The 10,240-nt window shown below is 50.5% G+C and overlaps 1 protein-coding gene across 1 annotated transcript in view; it reads right to left on the reverse strand.

The window, feature by feature from the left end:
• The window catches only part of PPAPDC1A (phosphatidic acid phosphatase type 2 domain containing 1A), a 118,010-nt gene extending 108,104 nt beyond the window's left edge, over positions 1–9,906 (reverse strand). Inside the window, exon 1 of the mRNA XM_012642399.1 lies at positions 9,503–9,906. Coding sequence (XP_012497853.1) covers positions 9,503–9,558 — 56 coding nt within the window. The 5' untranslated portion in view covers positions 9,559–9,906. The remainder of the gene's footprint in view (positions 1–9,502) is intronic.
• Between the last annotated feature and the right edge of the window lie 334 nt (positions 9,907–10,240).

Below are 10,240 nucleotides of genomic sequence, written 5' to 3' on the forward strand. Positions count from 1 at the left end.
CAGCTACTCGGGAGGCTGAGGCAGTAGGATCGCTTGAGCCCAGGAGTTTGAGGTTGCTGTGAGCTAAGATGACGCCATGGCACTCTACCCCAGCCAACACAGTGAGACTCTGCCTCAAAAAAAAAAAAAAAAAGATTTTACTGTGTATCTTTACAGACATTTTTCTTACAGATATAGGCATAAGTTGATTATATCACATCGCCATATTAAAAGTGCAGGATGCATACTTTTGTAGCCTGTTTTTATCACTTAACAACAGCTTACAGATGTCTTCCCAAATCAAGTTACCTATATAACCAATTTTAATAGTTGCACATTCTTTCATGATAACACACAAAAAACTTGTGCTAATCTATACTCAATGTTATTTTGTTGTTTTCAGATGCATATCTTGCATTTTTGTAGAAATTGCAGACTTAAAAGTGTTTTAACTTTTAGATTTTCATTAGTTCCCTGTTCATATCCATTGCTCATTTTTTTGTTGAAGAGCTCTTCTCTTTTCTCACTGATTGGTAAGAGCTCTCTGAATTAACTCTTAACTCTGTAAATCAAGACAATAATATCGCCTCCTGAGGGCTTGCCATGATTAAATCATTCAATGTGTGACAAGTGCCTAGTACGAAGGTGGCACCATAGCAGGTGTTAAAGCTTTCCTTTTTAGTAGGTAAGCAGGTGTCTCCTTTCCTTCTCCACTTCCTCCTACCCTATAACCAAGGTGGCGCTACAACCAATTAAAAGACTCCTACACATATATACATTTTGGCAATTTCCTTTCTCAATGACTTCCTGGACAGGTATTCGGAATGCCTCCCCCAAACTTTCTAAATCCTAGTTCAAGGCTCAGCTCTCCCCTGTGGTCCTGAGAACTTCACTCTTATTACCATTATTACATTGTGGCATTAGGCATCTTTTAACTGACCTGTGTCTCGACCTCAGTCCAAGGAAGGAAAAGAGCCTCCTACGTGTCAGCTCTGCACGAGGCCCCTGCCACACAACACATCACTTCATCTGTACAACCTCCCTAGGAGGTGAGATAATGTCCCCATTGTACGGATGAGGAAGCGAGGGTGCAGAGTGAGGGTTCAACTCCCTGACCATCATGCCACGCTGCCCACCCTGCTGCGGAACGGCACCCAGGCTTCTTGGTGTCACTTGCCAGGCCCATAGCATGCTTTATACAGCAGGCGGAGAAGAAAGCAACAGACAGACTAGATATCGCTTTTAGGGTCACGGCTGGACAAAGAGAAGCCAAATCATTCTCTATAAACTTTTGATGAATAATTCCAAAGTTCCACTTTTACATACATGCCCAAAGGAAATTACAAAAACGCTCACCAGAAAACAAAAGCACCATTAAGCTTAACAGCCCCAAACAATAAATAACCCAGATATCCATAAACAGTAAAATCAGTAAATAGAGGTGTAGTCATAGACTGGAATGTTCTACAACAATGAGAATGAGAAAACTGTAACGATCCACAACATAGACGAATCTCGAAAGCAGGTTGAGCAAAAGAAGTCACACAAAACACCACACACTGTATGATTCCATTTACACAGAGAGAGTCTGAAAATGCTGGCAGTCGGGGTGGTGGCTCCCCTCTGGGCGTGGAGGGGGGCTTGGCAGATGGGGGGTCTTCTGGACAGCTATACCATTATGAATAGCACACTTTTCTTTGTGTATGTTATTTTTAGGTTGAACTAAATGACATTTTTGGTTTTGTAGGTCAAAACAGTCAAATATCAGCAATTTCATATGGTTCAAACTAATACTTCAATAAAACACATTTTTAAAAACCCTCTGGTAAAGGAGAAAGAAACATCTAGCACTGACTGCAAACTGCTACCTTTCTGGAAACCAACCTAAACCCCTGCTTCTGACACTGCTTTTTTTTTGCTCCTTTGTCTTTAGTGGAGACAGAATAACAACCAGTCCCCTCGCTTCTGTGGGACAATTTTTCACAGTAACACACTGAAAGACTGTGATTAAGCCGTCCTTGGGTTCTGCAGCCCCAGCTCCGCTCAGCTCCCTGCCCACCTGTCCTGGGCACTGCAAATCTTCCTCTTCATCCCTGCCTGGCTTCTAGCTGGACGAGGAGGACCCAGTGGCCCGCAGTCTTGTGTGAAGCAGCTTCCTCACCGTAACAGCGTCTCTAATTCATCCACACAGAACAGCAAGATGTTATTTTTTAAGGAAACAATATTACTAAGATAATTTTTATATTTACAAACACTATGAGAGAATAATAGAGTTAGTAAGCTTTTACGAGCCTTGTGTGGGTCATAAAAGGCATAATCTTTATAACTAATTGAGATAACTTTATCCACAAGTTATGAAACCAATGCTCTCCTTTTCTAGTGGCAGAAGCATTTATCTCCCTGTGGGAAAACATCATCAATTCTCAGAATTCTGGGTACAGCCAACTCATTTTACAGTGGCACATAATATTTCAAACAGAAGGATACTCCGTTTATTAGGTGACAAGACAGAAGCCTTCCCAGGGAGGGGAGAGGCAGCGCTGGGGCACAGTTCCCAGGGATGGGGGCGAGAGGGTATCTGGTGAAAAGAGCTCCCCGGACGTGCCTTCTAACAGAACGCTGGGTGGAGAAAACACACTCTGCAGAAAACAGTCGGGACACGGCATTCTCCTTATCAGTATGTTATGCAGCTGTGCTGATAGCGCATTTGATTCAATGTCCTAGAATCACCGGTGTAAAGGAACAGCAATTTAAGTCACCACTGACTGAGACACTACAGGGCTGAGACAAGCCCCACCCCATCAGACAGCAAGCCGCCCATGCTGGCCTGGGCGTCCAGCTTGCTGCATGGACTCATGGCAAGCTATATACCTCATTTTGGGAGTAGGGGGCAAAAGAAATTATCTGAAATACACTTCAAGGAATTTATTCTTTTCTAGAAATTCTGTAGTTTAGATTTTTAATAATATCATTGCTACCTATGATGTTTCTCTTTAGTGTACATTATGGATTCATTTTAATAAAAGGATAATGATATTACCATTTTTTGGTCACCTGCGAAAAGCTGAACACTGTCCTGTTTAATACTCACAAGCCTTACCTCCATGGGTACTGTCGATATTCCCACTGAACAGACTGGGAAACAAAAACTTAAAATGGATAAATACTTTACCACAAAGCTCATACGGCTAATAACTGGCAAAACCAGGACTTAAGCCCCGGCAACCTGATGCCAGAGGCCATGATTGTAACCATTATGCTGCACTGTCGTTCGCTGACATTACATGTATGTAATAGTACATGTATGTAATAGGGATGAACAAGAGTGGGAAGAAGACTCCTCATTTTTGGCATATGTGCTGTTGGCACTTAAAGCACCTCAGTGAATACCATCCAATCCAGTAAGTACTGTCTCCATTTCCCACTTGAAGAAACTGAGGTTTAGAGATTTTTAAGCAACTTGCTAGTTCGCGGCAGAGCCCCACAGACCTGTCTGGCACAAAAGCCTGTGCTCTCTCATTACAACCCCTTTGTCTCAAAAAACTCATTTGAAACTTGCTTCTGGAGAGTGAGCAACATGATTCCAGATGTACTAATTAGATAGAATAGGATTATGCTAAAGTCTCCCAAAATCTCAGTTAACACAAAAAGTCCCCTCTCTCCCACAAAGTCCATCCCAGCAGCAATACCCCCCAGGGCTACAGTCCTGCTGCCTCCCCCTGCCGAGCGGCCCTCTCCACACAGCTCCACTGTCGTGGCTAAGATTTATGCTGCCTTAACCCAGCAGTGACACCTGTCTTTCTGCCCATGTTCCCCAGGCCAGAGTTCATCATGTGGCCCCCTCTGATCCCAAGGCAGGGGTTTGGGCGAGTGGTCTCCCAGATGGCCCAAAGGAGAGAGGACACAGAGGAGACCCTCGAATTACTGGAGGCTGCACATCAGTAGTCCCCAAGGGTGGTGGACAGAAGGAGCACCCATTCAAAAGGCAGATTCTGGGGGCTCCGTTCGCTACGTCAATTCAATTCAGTCTGCACTGCACCCCAGGTAATTCTGATGCAGGTGGTCTGTCCACGTCTAAGCAGCTCTGCTCCGGATGGATGCAGAATGCTCAGAGGTCTATTAAAAAGATCCTCAGGAATCAAGTGAGGAGGCATCCACCACTCCTGTGCCAAGGCCAGGCTGGGGACGTGGGGAGGGTGAAGAAGATACAGACACAGTCCCGGACCCCAGGGAGCAGCATTCACAGTCCCCACCAGGCACACAGATGACTGCCCACAACGCAAGGCAAAACAGAACACGCTCCAGAGAGCCGTGAAGCCCAGCAGCCTGGCTGAGCTGTATTCTGTCACTCACCAAAGTCAGCAGGGCCCACGTGTTAGTGGAACGGTCCCTTGCCACCACTGGGTACATATCTGAGCATATGTTTTGTCTCAAACCTCCAGGGCTCCTGGTTACTGCCTCTGAGGGAACATCCACACTTCTTGGCAGGGTACTGGGACCATCCACATTCTCATCCCAGCTCTCTTCCTGTCACCCCACACCCACCCACCCTGAAACCCACACTGTCTGAGGCCACAGCTGGTGACCCGATCCCCATGCAAAATGTGCCTCCATGCCTCTGCTCTGAGGGAACGTCCTTGGGCCCAGGCCTTGTACCCCTGGCACGCAATGCCCAAGACTCAGGTGAGATGTCAGCTCTGGGCAGCCTTCCCTGGCACGCAGCTCCTCCTCATGCTGCACTCTGCTCAAACCACCACAGCTGTCCCGGCCCGGAGTCCCAGGCTGGACTCGTAGGGGTAATAAATATGGATCTGTTAGTTATTGTCAATATTTCAAAAGTCTACCTGACATCCAGTGCCCTCAAGCAAACCACCTGGACCAGCTAAAGCACCAAGTTTCCTCATGTCTTGCTGGAATTATGCCAACTAAAGTTTACCAATGACTACTGCAAGTGCGTGCACCTAGAAGGTGGCAGATAAGGATCTATCAACTGGATAAATGATAAGAGAAATGTCTGGAAGCAAAACTTTCAAAACCAGTGGCTGCATAAGGAGAAAATAATGAACTGTGGCTCACTGTGTGCTTCCTCTGCTGTGAGCTCCTGGGGGCCACCTGGCCTTCCTTCTTCTCTCGTCCCCAGAGCCTGGCACAGGCCTCCTGCATTGGAAGGGCTCCGAGAAGGATGCTAGATTGATCAGAGGTGATGCAAACACCATTACTTGGGTACCCTAGCATCCTGACCAGACTCACAGTTTCTGGGGAGACCCTGCACACAGGGAGCCACCAGGATCCATAGGAAGAAAGGGAGAGAAAGGAAGATGGAGGGAAGGAAAGAGGGACAGAGAACCCCAAGGAATCCAAGCTGACAAGTGAAACAGGCAGGCCACCTTTCCCCCAGTCCAGCATATCAGATGGTCATCTTTTGTCCAGGGTTCATTCTGCAGTGCTATAAATGTAGAGCATTCCAGTGAACTGATGTCCTGGGGGACGATGGCCAACCATAGTGGGAGAAAGCATTGTGCCTCCAGTTCTTTCCTACCACCATTTATGTTCTTACCACAGGACGCTCACCGCATCATACCCTCTGCACCTGTGCCATGGCCCAAATCCCCCTAGGGAGTATGAACCACCACAACCAGCCCTCCACCTTTGAGGTATCATTCTAAGATTTGATTTTAGAGCTAGAGTGACTGCTCTTCACATATATTACTCCAGGCATTGTGTGCTTGCTCTCTGGGAAAGCACAGGTCACAGAAGGTGACTGCATGCAGGATGTGGTCACTTTTGTGCCAATCTGGAAGCCTGGTGCTGGACACATTCTATCTCAGTGACTGGATGGCTTTGGGACATGGGGTCAGCTGTCTCTTTGAATATGGGTTATACCTCCTGCTAGCTGAGTGTCTGCAGGCAAGTTATTCAACCTTTCTAAACTTTGGTTTATTTGTAAAGGGAGGATAATGAACAGAATCCACCTCAAGTGAGATGAGGTGTAAAAAAGAAATCACATGGAATGCCTTTTGCAAGTAGTAAGTGCTGGACTGACCAACACTGGCTGCTATTTTTTCCAAAGCAAGGCGATTAGAGTCCAGACTATGCAAGAGGAGCATCTAGATTTAGGTCTCAGAGCTGTCCTTGCTTAGCTCCGTTACTTAGGAATTTCCTTAATTTTACTGTTTCAGTTTCTTCATCCATGACAAAGAAATATCAATATAGCCCCTTCATCTGGTCACATGGCATATGCAATAGTCTTCCCTAGTGCCTGACACATGGTAAATGGTGGCTACAGCACTGGCCATAGCAGTAAAGGTGAGCAGTGTGCTAGAGGTAGCACACCACTGGTCTGCAAAGCGGTTAACCAGCCACCTCATTTCCACACTGTGTGCTTGCTGAGCAAGGTCTGGCACTGGCTTTGGCATCTGTGGAAACTCTCACAGAATCTCTCCTGGAGTCCTGGGTGGCAGCAGGACAGAGGGAGCCCATGGGTGCTTCTGCTCCTCCCTGCTCTGCCCACAGTCCGTGAGTAGGAGCAATAGGACCTCAAGGCCCACACGCTTCACAATATCAAATGCAGCCTCAAAGCTACACGTTGTACTTTTATTTTTCCTAAACATTGGGTTCCTATAACCCAGTTTATCTTCTGTTAGGTTAAACAGTGCCAGTCCTGACTTGTATTACTCTTTACTCATTTTTTGCCTAATGATTTGAGGTTCTTAGACACGATTAAGCATCTGTGGGAGTTGCCTGGAGATCATCTTCCCAGCATCCTCAATGCACAAAACCTCAGCACTAGACCTGATCTACAAACAGAAAACTGGTTCTTTAGGAGTCAGCAAGGGAAAGCTTACATCCCTACTACCCAGGGGCCCAAAATGCATTTCGTCAGCTCTAACTTGGAATCTCCAGGGAGTACGTGGGCCACGGTCGGCAGGATCCCTGCTGTCGCACAGAGCAAATGTGGTCAGGGAACAGGCACATCTACAGGTGATGTTTCTCCAGAGGCAGAAGTTTGCAAAGAAGACACCGCCCCCCTCCTAAAAAAAATATTCCCACATCCTGAGATATAGGGTAGAAATAACAAGCAGAACTAGATGATGAATTATGTCAGCTAAGTTGGATAGTAACTGCAGCAGGGAAGTTGGATTCAGCTCACCCGGAGGGACTTTCTAAACCCACCTGTGCTGCTGACACCATGATCTTCATGAGCAGAAATGGGTACAACCCACTCAATCTTGCCTTCACTCCAGTGTTGGCAAAAGAAAGGATTAAGCTTCCCCCAAAAGTCAGCCTCTGTCAAGGTGCCAGAAGCCCATCTGAGAAAACAAAGCATTGTCTGTATGTCTCCCTGCTCCTCCCATCCTTCCAGAAGTCATATATGCCTGATGTTAACAACATCTGAACATCCAAGATCCGCCCCCAGGAAGGCTCGCATTAATACCAGAGCTGGTCTTTGCAGGTAAAAGAGCCACAAGCTGGAGACAGTGTTAACATTTCCAAGGGTTGATAAGAAACCCAAGAATAATTCAAAAATGCCATCAATGCCCATGTGTCTCTCTAGGGGAGATGACAGCAAATCCCCTAGTTAGTATTACAAAAGGGAATTTAGAGGAAAGAATGTAAACTGCCTGCCTGGTTTTTATATAACATCCTTAGAAAAAGCAAGAAGCATGTGAATGATGATTAGCAAGTTTTCAAATTCACTGCACAGACCACTGTATACTTGTAAACATCTCATAAATGGCGGGGGGGGGGGAATTTGAAGGGAAACCTGAACATAATATAAATATTTGACATATTATTGGACTCCGTTTTTTAAAATCTGAGAATTCCCAGAGACAATCAAACCAGGTAGCCTAAGAGCCTATCTCACTTTATTTCAGCATTTTTCACACATTCACCCAACAAATATTAAATTCTACTTTGTATGGAACATTATTTTATCATTTCTATCACATAATAATTTAGTGGGGCTTTAGCCTATCTGCCAATTGGATCAGATGTCCCCATCTGATCACACAGCAATGGCTAGTTTTAATGTACATTCCAAAAGTAGAAAAACAGAGTAAGAGGAGGGAAAAGTGCTTGTTTTTCCAAATGCATCAAGACCCAACAGAAGTTCTCGCTCCTTCTTCCCAGTGAATAACACTAGTGTTCAGTGAGAAGGCGAGAGAGGGGGGCTTGCCTGCATCTGGGGGAGCTCCCGGCCCTTTCTGATGGTGTGAATAAATACTCTGGATGAATTTAATCCCTAGTAAAGAAAAACATGCAAGAAAGGGCATTTCTTTCCATGTGTATACCCTGGGCTACAGGGAACAGAAGTCATCTTTGACACAGCACACCTGCCGCACATGACTCTGGATTGAGGCAGGAATCCAGAGCGAGCCTCCTGTTTGGCTCCGTAGGGCTTTTCCAAAAACAACCACCACCACCAAAAAAAAAAAAAAAAACAGGCAGATCCAGAAAGTTCATGCAACTTTAATATTTAAAATGTGACAGAAAACAGCCATGGACAGAAGGGGAGAGAGAACCTGACCCTGACCCACAAGTGGAGAGACGAGCGCAGGTGTGAGCGCCTAGGTGACAGGAGCTCAGAGAAGGCTGTGGGGCGGGTCTGAGCTGGTGTCTGGGCTCTGGGCTCAGATCTGAAATGGAAAGATGCGACAGTTCCCCTTCCCCCGTCCCCCTCCACCCCCCACCGCCGCTGCTTCGTCCCCAGAGGCTGGTGAGCGGCCCCCGAGGCACCCCGAGGAGGCTCAGACATCTCATCTCGGAAAGAACCTGCGCCAGCACCTGCTCCTCTGCTCCAGGTCCCAGCCTCTCAGAGCCACCCCGAGCATCTCACCGCTGCCCTGACTGGCCCCCGCACCCGCTCCCGCAGCAGACACCGCCTAGGCACAGAGCTCCGGGGTGAATGGAGCCGACCCCAGGCGGCGGCCTCTGACTCCCCGAGCCGCCGCAGCAACAGTTTTCCAGCGGGAGAAGCGCCGCAAACGCCTCCCGGGATGACGCTCAGCAGGACCGCGGGCGCCAACGCCAGGGACCTGGGAGGAGACTGGCCGGGGCCACGGCGGGGAGCAACGGGAGATGGGGCCAGGAGCAAAGACTTCCAACGCGGGCCTCCAAAGAGCACGCAGAAGGAGAAACTTCTCCTCGAGGGCGCGGGCCAGGGTGCGCGTCCCAGCGCAGGGGAGCAGCCCCGAATCCCCCGGGCGGGTGGTGCGGGCCGGCGAAGGGAGCCCGCGAGGGGACTGGAATGGTGGCCGGCCCGCTCCCCGATGCGGCGGGGGTGGCAGGAGCAGGTCTTAGCCGGGGAGCGCGCGAGGGTCGCTCGCGCCGAGGGTCCCACGAAGGGAAGGGGGAGGGTCTCTCTCGGTCCCGTGGGACGCGGCGAGGGCAGCGGGCGGGGAGCGGACCTCGAATCCAGGCCCCAGCGGGACGCGGCGATGCAAACAAAGTTGCGGCGCGGAGAGGCTCGGTCGGTGGGTCCCCGCGTCAGTGCACCCGCCCGCGGCGCGCCACTACTTACACGAAGACCCCGAAGAGCAGGGCTCGCACCCCGATCTCGATGGCCAGCTCCCGCATGGTACGGCCGGAGCAGCTCCCGCGGCGGCGGCTGGTGCTGTCCGCGGCTCCCGCAGCTCGGCCGGCGCCGGCTCGCCAGACCCTGGGCTGCGAGGGAGGCGCGCTCCAGGCCGCGGGCGGGGGCGGAGGCGGGCGCCGGGCGGGGGCGGGCGGGAGCCGGGGAGGGCTCAGCCCAAACCTCCCGCCTCGGGTCCCCGGGATCCCGGACGCCGCGCCGGACTCTCCAGGCACTTCGGGCCCCGCGTCCCCGCGCGGAGCGGAAGGCGCTTCGGGGACTCCCGGCTCCGTCTCGCCGGGCACCGCCTCCGCGGTTGGGCCCGCGCCGGGCGCCAGCGGCCCGGGAGGGGAAGCCCGGGGAAGCCCCGCCGCCGCGGCCGCCGCCACCGCCTCCCCTGCGCGCGCCGCGGCTCCCCCGCCAGTGGGCGGCCCTGGGCCCCGCGCCCGGCAGCGCGCTCGCTCGGCTCTGCCTGCGGCCGCCCTGCGTCTGCCCGCTCGCTCCGGCTCCCGCTCTCCCGCCGGCCCACGCGCGCACGTGGGCATGTAGTACACGAGCGCTCGGGGGATTCTCCCGGGCAGGGCCCCCTCTGTGTCTGCCGGGGAGCGCTCCTTCCCTCCCGTGTTCTACCCTCCCTGCACCTTCCAACCTGAAATTCTTCTTTTTCTCTAGGAAGTTCCCCCGAGA

Source organism: Propithecus coquereli, unplaced genomic scaffold, assembly GCF_000956105.1.
Source record: "Propithecus coquereli isolate 6110/MARCELLA unplaced genomic scaffold, Pcoq_1.0 Scaffold179, whole genome shotgun sequence".
NCBI classification, from domain to species: domain Eukaryota; kingdom Metazoa; phylum Chordata; class Mammalia; order Primates; family Indriidae; genus Propithecus; species Propithecus coquereli.